The sequence below is a fragment of the Clytia hemisphaerica genome, unplaced genomic scaffold (genome assembly GCF_902728285.1).
Source record: "Clytia hemisphaerica strain Z4C2 unplaced genomic scaffold, Clytia hemisphaerica genome assembly, whole genome shotgun sequence".
Taxonomy (NCBI): Eukaryota; Metazoa; Cnidaria; class Hydrozoa; order Leptothecata; family Clytiidae; genus Clytia; species Clytia hemisphaerica.
This window is the reverse complement of record NW_027104338.1, coordinates 560,140-582,524: the sequence shown is the minus strand read 5'-3', so window position 1 is coordinate 582,524 and position 22,385 is coordinate 560,140. Positions and strand designations below refer to the sequence as shown.

At 35.1% G+C, this 22,385-nt stretch overlaps 3 protein-coding genes across 17 annotated transcripts in view; all 3 read left to right on the top strand.

Annotated features, from left to right (window-relative positions):
• The first annotated feature begins 77 nt into the window (after positions 1–77).
• Positions 78–12,268, top strand: LOC136817984 (2-hydroxyacyl-CoA lyase 1-like). The gene is made up of 16 exons (XM_067074356.1): positions 78–301; positions 1,273–1,313; positions 1,728–1,808; positions 4,492–4,564; positions 4,986–5,063; positions 5,347–5,444; positions 5,737–5,849; positions 6,043–6,178; positions 7,206–7,311; positions 7,655–7,738; positions 8,215–8,322; positions 8,587–8,640; positions 9,126–9,226; positions 9,806–10,033; positions 10,785–11,034; positions 11,640–12,268. The coding sequence occupies exons 1-16, from the start codon at positions 155–157 to the stop codon at positions 11,670–11,672; spliced, it is 1,731 nt and encodes a 576-aa protein (XP_066930457.1). The 5' UTR covers positions 78–154; the 3' UTR covers positions 11,673–12,268.
• Positions 12,269–12,754: 486 nt separating this feature from the next.
• On the top strand, positions 12,755–15,839 carry LOC136817985 (INO80 complex subunit C-like). Its single transcript, XM_067074357.1, has 5 exons — positions 12,755–12,866; positions 13,459–13,512; positions 13,973–14,072; positions 14,496–14,563; positions 15,047–15,839. Exons 1-5 carry the CDS (start codon positions 12,795–12,797, stop codon positions 15,170–15,172), a joined length of 420 nt encoding a protein of 139 aa, XP_066930458.1. The 5' UTR covers positions 12,755–12,794; the 3' UTR covers positions 15,173–15,839.
• Positions 15,840–20,378: 4,539 nt separating this feature from the next.
• LOC136817980 (fibrillin-2-like) overlaps positions 20,379–22,385 on the top strand; it is a 47,555-nt gene continuing 45,548 nt past the window's right edge. For 11 of the 15 annotated variants that reach the window (XM_067074336.1, XM_067074343.1, XM_067074337.1 and 8 more), the window contains exon 1: positions 20,379–21,110. In XM_067074336.1, coding sequence (XP_066930437.1) covers positions 20,669–21,110 — 442 coding nt within the window. In that variant the 5' untranslated portion in view covers positions 20,379–20,668. The remainder of the gene's footprint in view (positions 21,111–22,385) is intronic. The other 4 variants (XM_067074342.1, XM_067074346.1, XM_067074347.1 and 1 more) reach the window with 1 other exon arrangement.

Sequence of the window (22,385 nt, the reverse complement as noted above, 5' to 3'; positions counted from 1 at the left end):
GCTAATCCTGTTATTATGTTAGTTTATCTGGTACTGTTCCCTAATGATATAACATTTTAAATCTTTTTTTCAGACGAAATAAAACGAAAAAAAATAAAAAAATTATTAAGCAGTAATACATTCACCGCCCTGAACCGCCCTTAACAACGCCACTATGGATGGCGCATCAATTCTGGCCAAGAGCCTTGCTGACCAAGGTGTTGAATATATGTTTGGAATTGTTGGCATTCCAGTGATGGAAGTTGCGATTGCTGCTCAACAAATTGGAATCAAATATATCGGCATGAGAAATGAACAATCGGTATGAGTTCTCGATTCTATTGTTAGCTACAATCTGCTTTGAAATAATATTGAGAAGTTCTCGATTCTATTGCTACAATCAAGGTCATAATATTTGAGAAAAAAAGGGAAATTCACCGGGAAGTCTTGAAACCACAATCGATTTGTAAGTGCTCTAAAGTTGGTTCGAAGAGTAGAGTTTTAACTTAAGACTTAGGACCTTAGGATCTGAGGATTCAAAAGCTCAAGAATAGTCCAATAAGGCTCAGAGTATAGCCTGGAAGTCTGCCAACCCCTCCCAAATTGAAATATTCAATTAAATTAAAGAGATAGCCCTAAATCTACTTTCTCGCCGGAACTTTAAATCTTGAAAAACGTTAAAATAACCGGAATTCTCAATAAATTTCAACCATGATTGTAGATAGGCGGTCGACTTTCTGCGCTCTACCTGCTTTTGATGTAAGAGACTGTAGAAGATCAACGTAAAGTTGACAGTTGACTTGAGAAAGATAGAAAGAGGTCTTTCTGTTGTGTTGAATTTCTTAAGACCTTGAGTCGACTTTCGTCAAAAATTAGATAAGGCGTGTTTTTCCGTCTAAACTAACTTAGATCTCAGGCAAATATCTCTGTTGATGCAGTGTTCTGTAGGTTTTTAAGTCGACCGATTGTTTCTCGCATCTTTTTTTTTTTAACTCTTGCTTCTTTGGTGTATAGAGGTTTATTTCCTTTCACTAAATTTATTGAGTACCACATCCATTAGAAATGAATGTCAATAATATATCGCAAGATTTAGAATAGACAATCATAGACTTTCAATGCATTTCCTTAAATCCTTATAGCCTTATATAGGTCTCTCTTATCAAGATGGATATTTTGCTGATCCCCAAAAAATCTTTAGTTGTTCTTTTCTTGGTCGAGGGATTATAACTACATATTCAAAGTTTACTTGACATTTGAGATTCACATGTAACTTTTTTCTATATTTCTGTTTAGGCCAGTTATGCGGCTTCAGCAGTTGGCTACTTAACTGGCAGGTACGACGACAGAAAGACTTTTTTGACTTTTCTCTAATTTGTACTACTGACCTCTAACTACTTGGCTGGATGGTGTGACCCAAAGGAATCGTGCCAAGTTTTGGAGCTAAACTAGTCCGACATCTTGTTTTCAATTCTGGTTGTCGACAGATTCGAATGTTTTGAAATTTCGAAAATGTAAGGTGCATTAGAAAGCAACATGGCAACCTAGTCTACTCACTAGGGGAAATCTGTAGCAGTTAGCCTATCTAGTGTGTGAACGAATACGATATCTGTGGTTCACACTTATCAAAGCTCTTAAACTATACACTAACCAATACCCAAAAATGAATTGCAAACTCGCATTGTTGAAATGAGAATAACGTTTCCGATAAACTGTACTTCTTTTGACTTGATTTATCCGCATCATTTCAGACCTGCTGTTTGTCTAGTTGTTTCTGGACCTGGTCTCATTCATGCACTGGCTGGAATGGCTAATGCTAAAGAAAATTGCTGGTAAGTTTATTCATTCATTCATTCAAATTATAATTGTGATTTTTAATTGTAATTTACATATACTGGGTGTGCTTAAATAAACTGCCCTTTTCCAGGCTCATGCAATGATCTAGAAAGTGGAAGGTCCAAATACATAATAGTGACTAGGCGCAACCATTATTTGAGCCGACGGGATAAAATTTCGATGTTGACCCTGTAATCTGCCTTGAAATGACACTTTTTGGACCTACCTGGAGGTCCTATAAATTAACCTCTGTCCGTTCGTCCGTCCGTTCGTCCGTTCGTCCGTCCGTCTGTTACCAGCTTTTCTCAGGATTGGCTCATTAGTTTTTTCTGATTTTTGGCACAATGATGCAAAATGGCAATGCCCAAAATGTGACGGAGCCCGATTTTCGAAAAAAAATCATTTCCGGCCAAAAATGCCGGAAATATGCCGGAAAAACCGGTTTTTTGGCATTTTCTCAAGATTTCATCATTAGTTTTTTCTGATTTTTTGCACAAAGATGCGTATTAGCAATGCCCAAAACTTGGCCGAGTCCAATTTTTGAGAAAAAATCTTTTCCGGTCGAATATGCCGGAAATCGCCGTTTTTGCAGATTTTCATTGGACTTTTTCCTTACATTTCGTTGTTTTTTCATACAAAACATTATTAATAGCAATGTCCACGATCAAGCATGATTCAATTGTCAATAAAACTGATTTTTGAAGCCGGAACTTTCTAAAAATCGCCGGAACAGCCGATTTTCGCCGGAAAAACAGTATTTCTTGAATTTCTTGAGCTGTACTTTATATTTTTTCATGAAATTTTGCACACTGATGCAAAATGTCAATACCTAAATTGTGACGAAGCCTGATTTTCGAAAAAAATTCATTTCCGGCCGAAAATACCGGAAATATACCGGAAAAAACTGGATTTTTGGCATTTTTTCGAGATTTTATCATTAGTTTTTTCTGATTTTTTGCTCAAAGATGCTTATTAACAATGCCCAAAACATGGCCGAGTCCGATTTTGAGAAAATAATTTTTTTTCCGGCGGAAAATGCCTGAAATATGCCGGAAATCGCCGTTTTTCTAGATTTTCATTTTTCATTGGACTTTTTCCTTATAATTGGTTGTTTTTTCATTCAAAAACATTTTTAATAGCAATGCCCACTATCAAGCATGTTTAAATTTTCAATAAAATTGATTTTTGAAGCCGGAACTTTTTTTAAAAGTCGCCGGAACAACCTATTTTCGCCGGAAAGACAGTATTCTTGAATTTCTCGAGCTGTCCTTTATATTTTTTTATGAAATTTTGCACACTGACGCAATATGACAATATCTAAAATGTGACGGAGCCCGATTTTCGAAAAACATTTTTTTCCGGCCTAAAATGCCGGAAATATGCCGGAAAAACCGGTTTTTTGACATTTCCTCGAATTTTCATTTTTAGTTTTTTCTGATTTTTTGCAGATAGATGCGTATTCGCAATGCTCAAAACATGGCCGTGTTCGATTTTTGAGAAAAAAATTTTTCCGGTTGAAAATTCCAGAAATCGCCGTTTTTGCAAATTTTCATTGGGTTTTTTCCTCATATTTCTATGTTTTTCACACAAAAACATTATCGATAACAATGCTCACCATCAAGCATGATTCAATTGTCAATAAAACTGATTTCGACCAGAACTTTCTATTTATTTTTTCCCTACAACCCTTCCCTCTCCCCCCACCATCAATCAATGATGAATTTCTTGCGTTATGCATTTTCGCTAAACGCTATGTTTTCTGACTAATTTTTTTCATTTTTCTCCTTGCATTGCTATCTAACTTTCATCATCAGGTAGGTCCATTCAGCATCTAGCTTGTTCAAACTAACTTTACCCAGAAACGAAGCGATACACGGGTTACAAAATTATATCAATGCAGTCAAAACATGTGATTACTCGAAAAAGTTCACGTGATTTTATTCCCATGCTACTTGCTTTACAACTTGCAGCTGATAACATTATTAGTGTCAATAAATTCGAACCAATTAGAAATAAATCTCACGTAACACGCACATAAAAGATTCGAATAAAAGTGTGATTTGTCTTCAGACTTTTTATTTTGCAACCTGTGTATTGATAGTATGAACCAGGATAAAAAAACTTCTTTGAAAGCACATCGTTGGTATACCGGCACTAGCCCACAAATTGGTCCTGTGTGGTCCTAAACATTGGATGTCATGGTCTGAATTGCTTGTTCAGCAGATTCTTTTGTGTTGGCACGAAAGATATAGTGATTGGCTGTTCTAATACAATGCTTTTAATTGAGGGTAGATTTTGGTGCGATTGTTTTACTAAACTGATCACTGCGCCTTCAAAAGCTCTTTTATGGTAAAAATTCCCAAAGCGGACCTTCAACTTCTTGCGAAATCTGCTTAGTAGCCAGCATCTGAGTTTTGGTCGGTCTTGGTTTCCAAGAGCAAAAGAAATGATTATTTAAATATAAACAATTGAGTATGCTGGATATCCAAAGTGTCCAGAAAAACCGCCCACCATTCGTAGTACGTACACAGTTAGGGGGAATGGGGGTTAACAAAGCGGATATTTATTGTTTGAATGACCATTTATATTGTGTTTCATGTCAAATATTTTGAAATTTTTCGCACTTCACGGATGATTCCAAGTATATTTGGTATTTATCTACAGATTCTTAACTTTTAGGCCAATGATGGTGGTTGGTGGATCGTCAGACACTAATCAAGAACAAATGGGTGCCTTCCAAGAAATTCCACAAGTATGTCTTCAGTATGAATTTTTCTGTACATTTGCACGTTTTGTTACAAGAACAAACTATATAAAAAGCATAAGGCTTCGATGGCCAAAATATTAAGAACAAGTTAAGAACATTTTAAAGCTCTATGCACTCTAAACTAGGCAAATTCTTAGAATATTGCACAAAAACTCTTTAAGTGGCAAAAATAAGAAAACTTATAAGTTAAATAAGAATATTCTTAGGCTTACAACTCAGAAAGTTAAGAGCATCTGAAGGCTGAAACTATTTTGGATGTTCTTAAAAAAACTTGTATTGGAGTGGTGGCCATCGCTCTTGACTCCCGTCTAGGAGATCTGAGTTCAATACTCACCATGGTACAGCGAAGTACATGGTACCCGGCAAATTATTCAAAACGTGACATTTTGTTTATCCACTCTGATAGGTAGAAGCTGCTCGTCAATATTGCAAGTTATCTGCGCGACCGAATGCTGTGGAAGACATCCCCTTCTATGTAGAAAAGGTGCTTTACTTTTCCCGTTTTTTTAATCAACTGTTTAAAACTTGAGGAGATTAGGTTCGAGTTTACCATGAAGGAATGACGTCATTTTTTTGTAAATTCATTACCAAACCCCTTAAAAGCCAACCGCACCGCGCTAACAGTTGGTTGATAGGTGTACAGTCAAGCTCTACGCTGGTTTTTTTATGGTCTTGTCAGAAAACGATTATCACTTATTGTAACCTTATTACATTCTTACTGAGAGTGTAAGGAAAGTGTGTACCACTTTCTTTTTCTTTATTTCAAGGCAGTTCGTCACAGTATCCAAGGTCGTCCTGGAGTGGTTTATTTAGATTTACCAGGGGATCTGATCAGAGCTGTTTCACAAGACGAAGAAAGAATCAGGTGGATGACAATTAATATTTTTTGTTTTCAGAAAAAAGCAAATTCATTTTCCAACGGAAACACCCGAACAAAGCCGGGATTTGACCACTGTCTCCTGTTACTAAAATCTGAAACACAGTGGTCAAAATGCGCCTTTTTTGGATGCTTCTACTAGAAAATCTGATGTCATCATGACTTACGAATAGGGCTCCATACCAACTTGACATTTATTTATTTATTTATAGTTATTTCGTGAGAGATATTTCCTTCTTTGATAAATCTATCTAACTTTTATTTTTTTCCTGAACTTCAGATGGACACTGAGAAGTCCAGAACCATTAATTTCAGTATGTCCTCCATCGCAAATCCACATTGCGCTGGATACTTTGATGTCAGCCAAACGACCTCTCCTCGTCATTGGCAAAGGTAGATTTACTTTATTTGGTCGAATCACATAAGAAGTCGATTTATAGAGCATATTCAATGGCTAGTATTGTTTGAGCTCGAGAAACATTATCATCCGAATAAAGGCACTTTTAAGAAGGTCTTAACGTATTATGTTTATTCTTTTTATTGTCGCACGACTAATTGTTATTGCAGCAGTGTTATATTACTTTAGGCGCAGCATATGGACGTTCAGAAGATAGTTTGAGGCGGTTCATCGATCAGACAGGACTTCCTTTCCTCCCTACGCCAATGGGGAAGGGCGTTGTTTCTGATAATCATCCTCAATGCGTCTCTGCCGCAAGATCCAAGTTAGTTTATTTACTATTCTAATTTGAAATTGAAAAAACAATTTTGTGCTCTATCTGATGGGGCGAAAATAAAAAAATGTAGTGTTTCCGGAATGCGGGTGAAGAAAAAAAGCTCTTGTGCGGCCGGCCGGAAAAATATTTTTTTTGCTATTTTTGATAACTTAAGATCTTTGAAATAGAACTTTAAAGATAACTTTTATGTACAAACAGTATGAAGTAAGCCCTGAATACTAATGTATCAACTACTAACGAACAAAACTTGATTTACAAGCGGGAATATCTAACCAAACGACGTTTGATAGCTTATACGGTCAACTTGATTTTCTTAAAGATAAACCATATAGGTGAACCCATAGTCCGCGGCCGGGTCAGAAAATTCGTTTTTTTCACCCGGCGGGCTTCCGGAAACACTACATTTTTTTATTTTCGCCTTTAAATTTTTCTTTTTAATTCGACGAAAAATCGTCAATTTTTCACTCATTTAGGGGTTTAGGAGTTTTGCCTACAACGTCAAGTTTTCGGCCATAAAATCTTTTGCAAGGCCCAATTCGCGGCCCCCTCTCAAAAAATCACCAATCACATGCGGTTGCGTCCCACGAAAGACGCTACGGATCCTAAGGGTCTGCCCCCTACTACGAGAAAGACTAAAGTGTTTCGTGCGTACGTTAGTGGTCGATTTAGTTATTTTGTTTTACATTTTTCTTTCCGACTCTTTAGATGCCTTATCGAGAATAGAATTTCGTGTTTTTTTTATAAATCAGGGGGAAACCTCGATCGTTGACGAAGTCAACCCCCTGGATTAAAATTGTTGTCCCTTTACCCCAACATTTTCCCTCCAATATTGTATATTTTCTGAATTATCTTAATTTTATATGAAAAACTCTTTGTAATACCATAAATCCTCTAATAAGGTAAGGCAAAATACTAAAAAACACCCTTTTTAATTCGCGACTCTCCTAAAATGAGAGAGTTTATTAGAAGATTTACGGTAAGCAAAATAAGCTAAATTGACCAATCACATTTACAGGGCTTTACTTCGTGCTGATGTCATCTTTCTGGTTTGTGCGCGCCTCAATTGGATCCTTCATTTTGGTCTGCCACCAAGGTTTCATCAAAACGTGCAATTTATACAGGTACAGTAAAACTCTCGATTATTCGAACTTCCATTATTCGAATCTTTCTATAATTCCAACTTGTCTCCTGCCCCCGTCAAGGAGAAACCTTCTTAAAATACTTTCTATAATTCGAATCTCTCTGTAATTCGAACAAATAAAATTCCACGTTCGAGTTCGATTTAGCGAGAGTCAACTAGGAATTGTGCTCTCCCACGTAGTGGGTTTCAGAAAAAATACAGAAGCTCGAAACGATTTCGTATATATTGTAGCCAAGCTTTCTCCTATCAGGTTTAACGCAGATATCTCCTCGATATTTTCTAAGCACTTTTATAAAAATATTCCTTTTTCTCCTTCCATCCAGTTGGATATAGCACCAGAGGAGATTGGAAACAACGCACCATCGACTGTTGGATTGTTTGGTAATGTTAACGCTATTGTTAATCAGGTATGCACATATTTGTGTTCAATTGAATTAGCCTTACGTCGCTATTTCGTCCATATCAACAAAGTAATATGGCGCTCACTCAACAAAAGATGTTTCTCATTGAACAAAGTTCTTTGAATTTCATAAAGAACTAATTCGTTTGCTATGGGAAGGACTTCGGTCTACGGCCAATAAAGATTAATTAATGGTGTGATTTTCCAATTACGAATTGTTTGCATGGTCAAATTTGTGGTAATATTTTCAATGAAGGCACTGTTACCTATGCAGTTACTTGTATGAAGAAAACTTTTGTAAAACATTGTTTTAAATCATAATTTTGGAAATGGCATTACGAGCAGTTTAGCGCTCGATTTCGACTTGTGGACTTGTGGAACCATAGTCATGAACATTTTATCTCTTAGAGACTCTTAGAGATCTTTACTCTTTTTTAACAATATGTTGATCCCCAAAAACAAATAATTTTATTTTTTACTTAGATGTGCCAGGGTTTCGAAGAAAAGTTCAGTGGAAAGAAATTTGAACGCTCTCAACCTTGGTGGAAGGAACTGGAAAGCAAAGTTGAAGATAATAAACAAAAAACACAGGTAAAAACAAAATGGATAAAGTGGGTTCATCCTGTCCTCTGTAATTCTATAATTCGAGTATTTTTATATTTTTTGAAACAGTCCCTTTAATATGAAAGCCTTGTAAATTGCTTTCTATAAGTTTGATCACTCTTTAATTCGAACAGATAAGTTTTCCGGCTCGTTTTCGATTTAGTGACACTTTACTGTAAGATTATCGAGTTCGTTGGTTTAGAATAATTGTCAATAAATTGTCATACTGAATTTTTCTTCTTCATTTTACAGATGATGATAGAAAGCAGTGGAATACCCATGAATTTCTATCATATGTACGACGAGGTATAAATTACCCTTTACTGTACACTCTTGCTTATTCGAACTTCTATTATTCGAATCTTTCTATAATTCAAATTTGATCCCAGTCCCCGTCAAGGAGAAATCCTCTTAATATACTTTTTATAAGGCGATTTTGAATTGTTATTTGAACTTTTACAATACAATCTAGCCTTGGTATCCAGTACTAGAGGGGGAAAAAATTCTTTGAGATTTACCGTCTCCAAAAATTTATTTCAATATCCAAAACATCTTTCCAATACATTAAAACATCCAATTTTGCAATCGACAGAAGGATACATGAATTTTACTTACAGTTTAGAAAAATAGTCTGCAATCTATGGTGGACTGAGAAACACTTCGAAAAAATACCTTTACCCATACACATACTCAAGTAATGTTACACTTGTCATGTGTCAAGTTTTTTCAGTCCACCATAGATTGTAAAATTGCCACAAATTCCATTTCAGATTCATTATTCGTTTTTATAGATTTGTAAAGATTTACCTGGTGGTTGTATCATCGTCAACGAGGGTGCAAACACAATGGATATTGGACGGACAATGATAACGCATAACCTGCCACGTAAAAGGTTTGTTCTGTCTATACCGTATTATTACGAATGAATACCCGGAATGTTTATTGTTACCTTATTACACAGATATTACTAGGCAAGTATTCAACGGCCTTGAAATTTGCACGGTCTGAAATTAACACGAATTTTTCTGCTTTTTTAAGGAAACAGCGGCCGGTTTTAATTAAGGAGGTTTTTATTAACACGAAATTTTTCAATTCGTGTTAAAAATGACTTGTATTATTCGTGTAATGAGGTATCTAATTTTTTAGGAGGGGGTGTTTGCGATTAACGGTATTGGCTCCTTTTTTCTGCCAGTGTTTTGATGTTTGATAAAAAACTGATAAAGTTTTGGTGTTAAAAGGGCCACGTAGTGAAAAAATAAGGTTTCTCAATAATTTTTACTCTACTCTCGGTGTTGACGTTGATTCAACTACAATTGCGTCGGTATTTCGGTGTTTGTGACCCCCTTACGCTTACATGACAGCTTTTTAAAAGTTGGTCTTCACTGGTTTTGGCGACGGTTTATGGGCGACGCGGAAAAACTTGAAATCTAAACTTCCCATTTCGTGAATTGTACTTCTATTCTATATCAAGGCTAGATGCTGGCTCATTCGGTACAATGGGCGTTGGTTCAGGATTCGCCATTGCAGCTGCCCTCGTTGAGATGAATCAAGCTTTGAAAGAGGATCGCCCGCCCTGTAGGGTGGTTTGTGTTCAAGGAGATAGTGCTTTCGGGTTCGGTGGTATGGAGTTGGAAACGGCAGCAAGATATCATTTACCGATAATTTTCATTATCGCTAACAATAATGGAATATACAACGGGTATGTGTTTTCTTTCCGTTTTTTCTTTGGTGTCTGAATAATCTTTTTTATCGATCCCATTTTCAATCTAAAAAGTTTTATGTATTTACCTATAAAAGAGTATGTTGCTGAAATTATCGACATAAAGTCGAGATCTAGAAGTGGGGTCGTACGAGGTTTGCGATTTCCGAAATACCGAATAATTTTGCCAAAAGTTCCGAAATACCGCAAAAAAATACTTGCAATTTCGATACCGATTTTTTTAGGTAATTTTTCCTCGTTTTGACTAAATTTTCATCAAATTTGATTTTTCATGTATGAATTCCGAAAAAGGGGGATAAAAAATTTATAACGCCAAAATTTTGAAGCAAAAACTTGTGGATTTCCGATATCGAAGCAATTTCAGAATTCCGAAATACCGAAGGAATTTTGCCCGATTTCCGAAATTCCGAAGAAAAAAGGGTCGATTTCCGCAATTCCGAAATACCGTACGCCCCCCTAGAACGACAAGAATGAGTTTTTAGAACAATGTCATAAATAAATTTCAACTGACTCTTTATCAATAAGGCAATGAAGATTACAAATTTGGGTGTGATATTTCATCAGGCCCGCTAAAGTTCATCGGAAATTGCTCAAAAAAGCCATTTTTCTTGGTGACGTCATCTGTTTCCCAGTAAGATTTAAATTATTACGAATTATAGATAAATTGAACAATAGGGTCCTCTGTTCCAATGTGAAATCAAATAGTTGCATGGTATGATTTATTTTTTAGGCTTGACCGTGAAAGTTACGATACTGTAACCACAGAAGCGGAGCAAACTTCTTTACCACTCGTCCTGCCACCTGTTTCTCTTAACCCTAACATTTGTTATGAGAAGATCATGCATGCTTTCGGCTGTCGTGGTGTTGAAGTCATCCAGCCTAGTGAATTGCATCTCTCCTTAAAAGAAGCTCTAGCGGACACTGAGCGGCCGTCGCTTTTGCATGTAAGGATCGAATCAACGTCAGGGAGAAAACAGCAGGTAAGATTTTTTTTTGCTCTAATCCAATGTTTGTGATTATTCATGATATGCATTACGTAAGGTATGTACGGAAGCACCAAAAAATAGCCCGGGCGTTTGCCACTGGTTTTATTGTTTAAATTCAAAATTATTGGCAAACACTCAATCTTTTGGATTCTTCCGTATATGAACTTTGCGTATCGGGTAAAATTTTCACGAAGTAAAAATCATGATCGTTATCATGTTCTATAGTAAGAAAGACAATTCAAAGTGGATCATTAATGAGGTTTTAAAAAGTAATTTCACAACCTGAATCATCTTTAGTCACTTTATTTATTTACCCTACCCAAAACACAAGAAGCAAAATATCGTTAAGTTGAATATTTCCCTAACTACAGTGGAGTCTCATTAACTCGAACCTTTATAACTCGAACCTCTATAACTCGAACAAGCTTTATGGTCCCTTCAGTTAACAATGCTTAAAAACCTTACTCCATAACTCGAGCCCTGTGTTCATAACTGTATTCCCCGTGCGTGTTTGAATTATGGAGACTCCAATGTATCACAGCGTGACTTTTCGATGGAATGCGGTATGTTACAAACCTTTATTATCTTTATCTTTATAGGAATTTGATTGGTTAACGAAATCAAAGCTTTGATCGTTTGGTTATTTCTTTATGACTACCAACCAACCAACCAAGATGTTGGATCGATCTTAGTGCAGCACAGATATACGATTGATTAAAATTATCTGTTGTGGATAGCAAAGTACAGCAAAGTCTCCATAACTCTAATAGCCGGAGTAAAAGGAAACTGTTCGATTTAAGGAGACATTCGAGTAGTAGAGAGAGGTTTGAGTTGTAGAGACTCTACTGTATAAATAATTTTCGTCAATTTAATTTATACGCTTTTTTATTTCAAGAATGGTGTTTTTTCATTTCATCATCATGATTGTATTCTTAACATGTAGTAATGCATATACCTGAAGCAACTTCAGTGGAAGTTGGCTTCATTAGGGTGTAATTAGCAATTTACAGTTTCAAATTTATAGGTTCGGTTAACTAATTTTAGGATGATGAAGATATTCTTTGCGTATTCTTGTTTTTTTTATCAATTTCATCATGAATATTCTTATAGAGTGCATTCTTATAAAAAAACGTGTAGTCGATTTGTCAGCATTATTTCTCAAATTACAGTATAATTTTCTATTATGAGTTATGATAATCGAATTTTTAGTATTTCGTATGCTCAAGGTTCACATTCACTATGGAGCTAGCTTGTAAGTATAGGTTCCTTAGAACATCTGTCTCGCTTAATCCAATGATGGAGAGAATAGGAGAAAGAACTTTTAGCTAAAAAAACCTAAAGGTTTGTGCAGTCAATGTCTCTGAAGGATGCCAATGCTAAATCTGAAACCTTTTTAGTGCCCGCATGAAATTCAGTTTGAGTACAATGAAAATTTTAGTTAGTTTTAAAGTAAAATTATAGATTTTTTTGTATATTTTGAATTTTTTATCATTAAATTCTATATTTCAGAATTATTTTTTAATTGTTATACGCAAAGATAATTATCGATACCTTGATTTTTGACTTGGTTTCAAGAAAGATACAACATGATAAATGCTTTTGATAGGGTTGCAGATTTTCATAGTCCTGCTTAGAATTTCTCTTCAAACCCTCCGTGATTTTGTTCTTCAAGTCAAGGAACTTATACCAATAATACTACTCATTTTTTGTTTACAGTGACAAAAAAACAAGAAAAATAAAAACATCAATGGAAGATGACAAAACGAAGTTCTTCATCAACTTCATTGGTCTCCAAAGATGACTCTGGTAAACCCAAGAAGTCACGCGTAAGTTTTCTTTTCAAGCTTAATCCTCCATTCTATCATAGACTTGGGTCTGCTCCATATTTTCTAACATCATGGATTTGTACGGGTGATTAGAAATTGGAAAATGAGAAAATTCTCAGAATTTTTGTGGATGATGGAAAGCCCTTTAATAAGCAAATGGGGGTGGAGGATATAACAATTTTCAGTGATTTAACCCTCAGACAAAGTGACTTTTGGCCCCCTGGACAACGTATTTTACCCCCGGACAACCCAAATTACCTCCGGACAAGGCAAATTTTGATGATTTTTTGCTACCCCCGGACAATATATCCTCCACCCGGGGTGTATAAACATTCCACTACCTTTGATCGGAGTGTTTTGGAAAATGGCATCGATAGCGATAGCACTACTCGATGTTGTTCAATTCCTATTTCACTGCAATTTTCTAACATACATAAGTAGTAGTATCGAAAAACTACCGCGAATTCCTCCATGGTTTATATAAAGCTGGGTGGGTTGTCGTTTAGTCGAAGGCTAAAGCATGCAAGTTTTCCCAAGGATACACTTATACTGAAAGATTTGACAGTAATAAACTTTGGTCTTTATTTTTTAGCAAACAAATATTTCGGATGTACAGAAATTTCCTTTCAAAAATCCTGAGTTTCAGGTATTTTAACGTCATTAATTAATTTTTATGCTAAGCTTGCATCTAGATATATATTTGTCATTGGCCCCAAAACATTTTGATTTGACAAGTTTAACTTTAATTTTGATATTGTCAAACGTGTCAAAATCGAATTCGGATTTTAATTTTACCATTTAAATTTTCGCATCACCAAATTACTATGCGTTAGTGGGCTATTCAAGAAACGAATTTTATCAATACTGACCTTGTGTCCAGGTTTCTATGAAAACCTCCCTAGGAAATCTGTTATTCACAACATGCCTGGAGATATACCTCCAAATTTCAGTTGATAACTCAGCCAGTCAAATTTTGCTATTCTTTCACTGGTCACACTTTCTTAGAAAAAAAGTCAACTTTCTAAAGTCTTTTTTCATCACTGAAAGTGAGGACAGCAGTGTATTTGAAATTTTCAATTGCAGTTTAATTGTATCCAATTTTTCAGCATTCAGGAACGGTAAAGTCAGGCAAAAAGAAAGGATGGAAAGGTTTGAAACAAATTTCATCTTCAGAAAGATCACAAGCTCCTGTCGACGCCCCAACTTGTGAGTTTACCTTTCTATTAGTGTACAGTGGAGTCATCATAACTCGAACACGCACGGGGAACACAAATTTGTTCGAGTTGAGAAAATTTCGAGTTATGGAATAAGGTTTGTTAACTGAAGGGGCCAAAAAATTGTTCGAGTTAAGGAGCTTTTCCATTGATATTGCAAGATCAGCAATCAGCTTCATATATGTATAGATTGGCTTTAACTGCTAAATCTACATTGCTGGCTATTATGTTTTGATACTCCAACAACTCCAAACTCCCCTTCAAACTTTAGAATAATGATCCCATACAAAATGTTGAGAATTGCACTCTGAGCTGCTGTGGAACCTTTTTGGTTCTATCTTACATTGATTCTGTGTGTATCGTAACATTGTACGGCGTTTTGAGACTAAAATGTTTTTTTCTGTTTTCTTTCCAGATATGAATATTGAATCGCCACCACCATTAAAACCTGTCCGTAAATATTCCGATATTTCAGGGCAGCTGGTAAGAATTTCATCTAATAATTAAAACATACTATAACAGACATGGGACTAAAATAGAAAACTTTTCTTTACCAGGATTTCTATTTTGCCTCTTTAAAGGTTTTAAGAAAGGAACCTCTTATGCTGACGAAGTAGAATTAACAATAGAATTTCTCAACATTTTAACAGGCGCAGCGCAGGAGAGGGAAGTTGTTTGTTCTCTTGTTTAACCCTTCGATCATATTTCTATTTTTTTACTGGGGTAGCATATTGGGTGGGGTCTCAAGATTGACAAGTGCTATAACCTTGAAATTATGACCAGTGGTAGATATGGATAATTGAAGATGATTTGCTTACCTAGGTCAGTGACTGCAAGAGGATCATTAACCTCGTTCTTTGCGTATTAACGGCTTTTTGATACCTACTGATAGGGCCTATGGCGTCCATCAATAACGTGAATAAAGCTTAAGATACACTGGGACGAGGTTGCAATTTCAAATTTCAGGCGAAATACACGGACCCGGAGACCGGTCTTTATTACAGCAGTACAGAAGAGTATAAACAAATCAAAAGATTACCAACTGATATCGTTCAAGGATACCTAACACTGAGAAATGCATCTACTAAATGAAAATGTAAACGTCATTGGTTTAGTGGTTAATCTTGGTGCAGTTTTTTAATGCAGAGAAAATTTGAGTCGCAACCCAAAGATGTACTTAATTATAAACACATGAAGAAAATGAAAGTTTGGTTTTGGTTACGTTATTTTGATATACAAAAAGATTTTCAACAGCCAAACACTACAGAGATTTCTTTAGATTAAATCGATGATATTCAAAATAAAAGTACATGGGAATAATAAAAAGAGAAGTTACAAATCCACAAATCCGAGAAACCGTGACAATAAAAAAAGTCTTGGATTTGATTATGGAGGATTTGTACAAACCTACCAATTTAATGTTGTTAGTATATGATATCTTTATCCAACCCGTTATTCAATTTAGTGGATTATTTTTGTAATGAAGTACTTGCAAGTTTATGATCTAGACATATATTAATATCATCATGGAGGTAATAAGAAATAGATGGAGAATAAATGACTCGGTAATGGTCAAAGTGATTGTCAAATTCTTTTATATTTTCATTCAAATCGGTTTTCTTTGATTTACTATCATTGGAAGCAAAAAAATCCGAAATGTAAATTTATAAGAACAGAAGTGAGGATGTTATCCTGATTGAAACAAACATATTATGCAAAAAGTTCTTGCTCAAACGCGATACAAAAATAATTTTCTCGAAGTAAGGTTACAATAGTTTTATGATTTCATATCGATGTATTTTTGGGCAAACACTTTGCTAATTTTGAGAGTTTCAGCACATTTTCCTTGAAAATTTCTTCATTAGAAATCTTTACATCTAAAAGGGAGGGGGCTTTCAAATTCTGATAGATGATTAATCAAAGGTTACCTAATCGTAATATATAAAAAAACGTAATATATAAAAAAACGTATAATTATAAAAATATTAGTGTCTTTTTATGTTTCATCTTTATTTTATTTAGTATTTTCAACACTTTCTCTCCTTGAGGTCAGATCTCTGATCTTCACCATATATATTTTTTAAATCTATCGATGATTTTATGAGAGAGGGGACCCTTAGAAATATAGGATTTTGTGCTTGTTCCGGCAAGCTTTTTCTCATTTTGATCAACAAAGCTATTATCTCACAATAGAGCTGTTAAAAATCCAACATCTTTTTATTCAGCTTTTTATGAACTTAAATATTCCCATAAGTGCACACAAAATTAATCACTGTTTCCCATTGCAACCAAGGAGCCGTTTGCTTCCGATGATAAGGTACAATGAAACAAAATGAGTTAATTCTCCATCTATTTCTTATTACCTCAATGATATCATGGATTGGAAGAAAATTGGAATAACACTACGGTGATTGTCTCCCGCTAAATTCGAACTTCTACTATTTGAATCTTCAAAAACCTCCTTAACTCTTCTCAACCCACATCAAATAGAAACACTTGTAAAATACTTTTTTTAGCTCAATTGTTTTAGATCTACTATTCAGGTTTCAATTAGCGTAAATACCGTATTACTTCGAATAAACACCTACCAATTTTTATTAGATTTTAGGAAGTTTATTATTTTAGGAAGGGCGTTTATTGGAAGGGGCGTTTAAAAGTGTGGGGCCTTTGTTGAATATCTTTAACCAAAGTCACTTCAATAAACTGAATGGGGATCTTGTTTTACAGCTATTTGTTTTAAATAAGCACCCCTCCAAGTGGGGAGGCGTTTTTTTGAGGTGGCGTTTATTGAAAATTTTCCTTTAGACCTTCCCCTCCCTCCGTTTATACGGTAATCAGTTTGAATCTTTTATATGAAGTTTCTGTTATCAACTTTTTTGTAAATAAACGGCAGGTTATCTGTACGTATTACTCAACAGTTGCTCATATATCTTATTTGAACACGTGACCTAAAAGAGAGTGAACATTGAAATGTCAAAGAATGATAGGAATTTGCATCCAACATCTTATCTTTTGGAAATTATATGTTTATAGTTCATGTCATATATGATATGCAAAGGGTTTTGATCTGGGGGGGACTAGGAATATGGACCTCTGAAAAGGAACCTTAGAGATACTAAACTTTTGATAAGAAATCGACTCGGATCGACTCTAAGAGAGACGATTTTCGAAAAATTGCCTAAATTTAAGGATTTTTTTAATGTTCATGGGTTTCGTGCCATTAACAGGACCCTAAAGGGGGGATATACCGACTTTTAGAGAGACTTTTTTGACCCTTTCTTCTTTGTAACCTTTGGAGAGACTTTGGAAGGTAGGAAAACCATTACCGTCCGCACATACCTATCACCCATTTTGCCTAAGAACCCCTTCCTGGGTATTGATTAATGTCTGTGTTATGTTTCATAATATGTGTTATGTTTCAAGCCCTTGTTGACAGAGATGGATGACTGAACAGTTTTTTCGACTTTCTTTTCAGTCTTGAGAATAATTTTCATTCCATTTTCATATTATTCCGATCATCAGACAAGCATAACCAATTTCGTCACCTATTTTGTGGCCTTTTTATTTATTTCTACTTCTTTTTCGAGTTTCCTGTTGATTTCTATTCGCATGCTTGTTCCTCATATGAGGGCTTTTTATATTGCTTTTGAACACCAGAAGGAATTTTATCTTCGATCAATTTATTGGTGAAAGTACTATCTATCATTTGATTACAATCTGTGATAAGTCATCATAATAGTTTCTTTCAGTCCAGTTCAGCCACCCATTGGTCATGATAAAGTTATTTTCTATTTCTAAAAAGTAATCCGGGTCAGCTCCTAATTAAGACCGGTCCCACTTGCGTGCGCTGTGATTCCACCTTTTGGCTTCAATCCTTTTTGCAAAAAAAGATTGCGTTACAGAAATGTAGCGCGCGCTCGAAAAAAAAAGTGGAATTCGTTTAAACTTTTTTCAACCGTTACGTCAGGTCACGATAATGGAATTGCTTAATTTTTCTTTTGACCAATAGCGTGGAAGCTTTACTCGAAAAAGTGCAATCGTAGTGCGCGCAAGTGGAAATCAGATTTCTAAACTCCAAGAGTAGACGATGTTATCGTCCGTTACACAGTGATAGTAAAGGCGGGAAAAAATGGCGGTATGGCGTTATGGCGGTATACGGAAAAAAATCGGCGGGAGAGTTTCGAAGAAACTCTACCGACTGTCAACTCTTTTCGGCAAAAAAACCCGTTTGCGAATTATCTTCGGCTTTGGGCTTTTTTCTTAGATAGTGATTCGTCTTAGGCTATAACATAGTCTACTCCAAGAGTTGTTGTTTTTACGAAAATTAATCCGATTAAACTAATGAATTATTTTTGTTACTATTGTCAAAAGCGATTCGCTAATATTTTGATGACTTCTTTTCTCGATTTATTGGCCTTTGTTTAAGTCAAGGTTTTCTAAACGGTAGACATGACTTTGCAATTCATGATCTGAAGATGACGCGAGTTATCTTCTATAGTCAACAATACGATCCACTACATTTGACTATATTAAAATCTTTGTTTATTTTCAGATGCTCTAACTAAAAAAAACAAAGATAGATATATTGAAAAAATGGTATTGTTACGTCCATTTCCATCTCAAGTCAACCAATCTTGGATTTGATGCTCCAACTTGCCCTGGTCAATTGTTTTCGAGAAAACAGTGAAATTTTGTAAGTATGTTAAACCATTTTAATCGACCATGAGAATGTCAGTTGATTTTCCACACAGTTGTTCGTTGGTTAATTCTTGGTGCGTAAGAAAATCAATAACTTCTTATATTTTATACTAAATCTCAAAGATTGTTGTGGCTCCTCTCTTCTAAAAAATCACATAGTAGGCATAGTGTCTGCTTGACCCTCTGGTAAAATAAGTGAAAATTAACAAACAATGTGGCCCTAATTCTTGGTAACTTTATAATTCTTAGGTTTCGTCGAATTCTAATGTGAAAATTTACAGAAAGTTTTAACTCTTGAATTAATTTTGAATGCCACTTTAGATGACTTATCTTGAAAACAAATAATATGTGGCTGGATTTTCGAAAAGTATCTGACCCTTTTTGGGGTATATCATGATGATGTCATTTTTCAGTATACACCCCTATCCGAAATAGCCCAAAATCCGCCATATTACCTGGACACGTCATTAGCTCTACTCAGTATAAAGATTTTTATTTCCAAACCAGATAATTAGTATATTCAACGATATCTAAGTTTTCAAAACTTGCTAAACTCAATTACATTCTGAGAATTCATGTTATCGATAGATTCGTTTAGGATGTTATTTAGGGAGGTTGATCCGAAATAACGACAGTTCGAGTTGTGGAGGTTCGAACTATAGAGGTTCATGCCAAGGAGCTTTGAATTTGATTCGGGTTTTTTCTAGTGGAATATGTAATAGAACTCTACACATAACAGTTTGATCAATTAGTAACAAAATTCTTAGAAGAAGAAGCATAACAACGAAAAGAAATACAGCCGATTGATCGTATGGGTATTACACTAGAGTGCGGTACCCAATTGGCATGAGTTTATAAAGATCCCGTTTATTTATATCGCCAGTATATCTTGCTGGGATTTCTTTTCGCGTTCAAATAGTCACTACCGAAGGGAGTACAAAACATTTATTTGATTTATTCAGTTTGATTTAGTCCTTTATCTATAATGGTTTGAAAAAATCACTTTAATTTTTTCTCTATAAGCCACTAAAAGACCCTTTTAAGACTCCGAACCTGATTTTCTCGGAAACGCCATAGATTTTGTTCCATTAGTGTCCAAAGTCAAATTTACACCAACTGTGTTATCACGCCAACTGATTAGATCACTCTACAGGACAATTTTTAAAAACACTAAGGATTTCTTTTGTCAAACTTTTAGATTGCGCTGGGAACTTGATTCTGCACAGCGAGACCAATTTAGTAAAAGATTTCTTAGAAGCTATTAGAAAAAGGGCCCCCCCCCCCCCCCGAAAAAGCGTCAAGGTTTGAGTTTTATTTAGCAGACTGAGCGTGCAGTTTTAGGAAAAAGTATTTAAAACAGGACATGTAAGATACAAAAAATATTTCACACAAATGCCCTTTATATTGTATCTCTGGTATTTTTGATGCATATAATTCTCTAGGTTACGAAAGAAGGGGGCTAAAACATTTTAATACAGTTACAAAACACAAAAGAAACAATAATAGCTTATCTTCTAATCAAATCTAAATGCGTAGAGTCATTTTTTTTGTTTTACTTTCTATTCGATTGAAATCATAATTTTTTTTATATGTCTTTCTCCTCTATTATTTTTCATGCTACTTGAATATTTGTCACCGATTTTTCGAGCTGGATGACAAATAGCGAGTTAGGGCAAATTTTTTTTATCTCGTCAACTTTATGAGTAATGATTTAATTTTGATTTATCGGTTGCAGTTGGAAGAGTTGAATTAATAAATCAAGTGTTTTTGGAGTTGGGAAGATTTTTTTGAGTAGATTTTTAGTTGAATTTTTTAACAAGAAATCCTTGGCACATATGTATTTATCATAACTGGAACAGTCAAACAAACAAAGCAAGCAAGGGACTAATCATGCATTTTAATAAAAATAGTTGGTTATTTACAAGTGCTGTTAGCACGTTGTTCATATTCCTGAGCCTCGTTTCACTGCAAGGATGTAACGGTTACACGCTAGATTGTACTGACACTCATATGAACATATATTTTGAAAAAGATGTCGATTACAAAGTGACAAACAAATCTTTAATTCAATACGAAAATACTGCCCATCCAGACTGTAAAGCCAAAGAAAATGCTACTCATTGGACTCTAAATACACCGTACATGAATTGTTCAATGACGGTGTATGCTACTGATGAGTATATTGTGTATAATAATTCAGTCATTATAGACCCTAATACGCATGACGGGATATCGCTTGTTGAACGAGAAGAACACGTGGTACACCTTCATGATTTTTTCTGTAATTTTCGCAGATCTTATAATGTGAAGACTGATAAAGCCTTCAAACTTGGTAAGTGATCGTAATTTTCTTGTCTCGGTTGAGGGGGGGGGCGAAATACGGGAGGAAATAATATTTCTGAAATCCATACGGTTTAGGCAGTTTAATACAATTAGCTCGGGCACTTTTATATTGACAGCTGAAAATTTTACCTTGCTAGCGTAGCCGGTCATTAGTATCTCACTAGTATGCATGTGAGTTGTTAAAAGAACAGGCGTTAGATACAGTGCTTCTGTTTCGATTCAGTTGGTATTGCTTTTTCCAGCGATCCAAAAGTTTAGATCTCTCAATATTCCTCAACAGTTTTTTGATAAGCTGCATCTCTGAGGTTAGTGATTTATGTAACTCTTTAGGGTTTTTATTATTTTTTTGCCTTAAACTATCAAATCGTATTGTTTTGTCAATCGAATTAATTGGACGTCCCCTCTGTCCTTATTATGTGAGATCTTCATTTGTTTGGTTTATTTCAGCCTTTTCTTAAAAGATTAACCTTTGTATGTACACGTTTTGTTTATAACAGCATCAAGAAATTGGATGTTCTGAAATTTTTGAGTTTTAAGCTTCTTTTTTTAAGCTGTTTTAGAGGCTGCAAAGCCTTAAAACGTTCTTCACTTGTTCTTAATACTTTGGTTATCAAAGCCTTATGTTCCTAAAAAACGCATATGTGTCTAAACTCCATGCGAAAGATACGTCGAATTTTCATAGTACTATTTGATTAAAGGGTTTCTCAGGCTTATCTGAGCGCAAAAAGAACCTTTAGGAGGAGGTATTAACTGTCTAACAATATGTTTATATTTTCATAAAAATGCCAGAGGTTGATGATAAGTTATTTTAGAGAATAGGCTTGGTCATATTAATTCAAGAACATCTTGGGCGCATTTTTAGTTCGCATTTCGAATTTAAAGTGCTATAGAAAAGAACAAAAGTAGGAAGTGTTTTGTTAGTTTGAGCCATAACAAAATACACTGACGATTCAGGGTGTAAGACATATGCAGTGATTTGAACTCAACGCGTTAATTCGTTATGTTTGATTTTTAGCAGCAGAGGGGATAGGCTTGAAAATGGTAAAAAATACGTTTAAAAGTTTAGTTTTTAAATTAAATTACTTAGAATATTTCAGCCGGTCGATGACTCATCTCATTGCGGGTCATCTCATATGTAAATCTAAAAATTCACGTTTCGAAAGAATTAAAAAATTTATTTTAGATTTTTTCTCCTCGCCCTCTCTTTATGATGAGTAATAGTTCAGTTAATACCTACTGATGTGTATGCCAGATAAAAGATTTT

Coding starts and splice junctions, on each gene's coding strand:
- LOC136817984 (XM_067074356.1), top strand. CDS start 155: ATGGATGGCGCATCAATTCTGGCCAAGAGCCTTGCTGACCAAGGTGTT. Junction 8,323..8,586: donor ATAATAAACAAAAAACACAG/GTAAAAACAAAA, acceptor TTCATTTTACAG/ATGATGATAGAAAGCAGTGG. Junction 8,641..9,125: donor TCTATCATATGTACGACGAG/GTATAAATTACC, acceptor TCGTTTTTATAG/ATTTGTAAAGATTTACCTGG.
- LOC136817985 (XM_067074357.1), top strand. CDS start 12,795: ATGACAAAACGAAGTTCTTCATCAACTTCATTGGTCTCCAAAGATGAC. Junction 12,867..13,458: donor GTAAACCCAAGAAGTCACGC/GTAAGTTTTCTT, acceptor TTTATTTTTTAG/CAAACAAATATTTCGGATGT. Junction 14,564..15,046: donor CCGATATTTCAGGGCAGCTG/GTAAGAATTTCA, acceptor TTCAAATTTCAG/GCGAAATACACGGACCCGGA.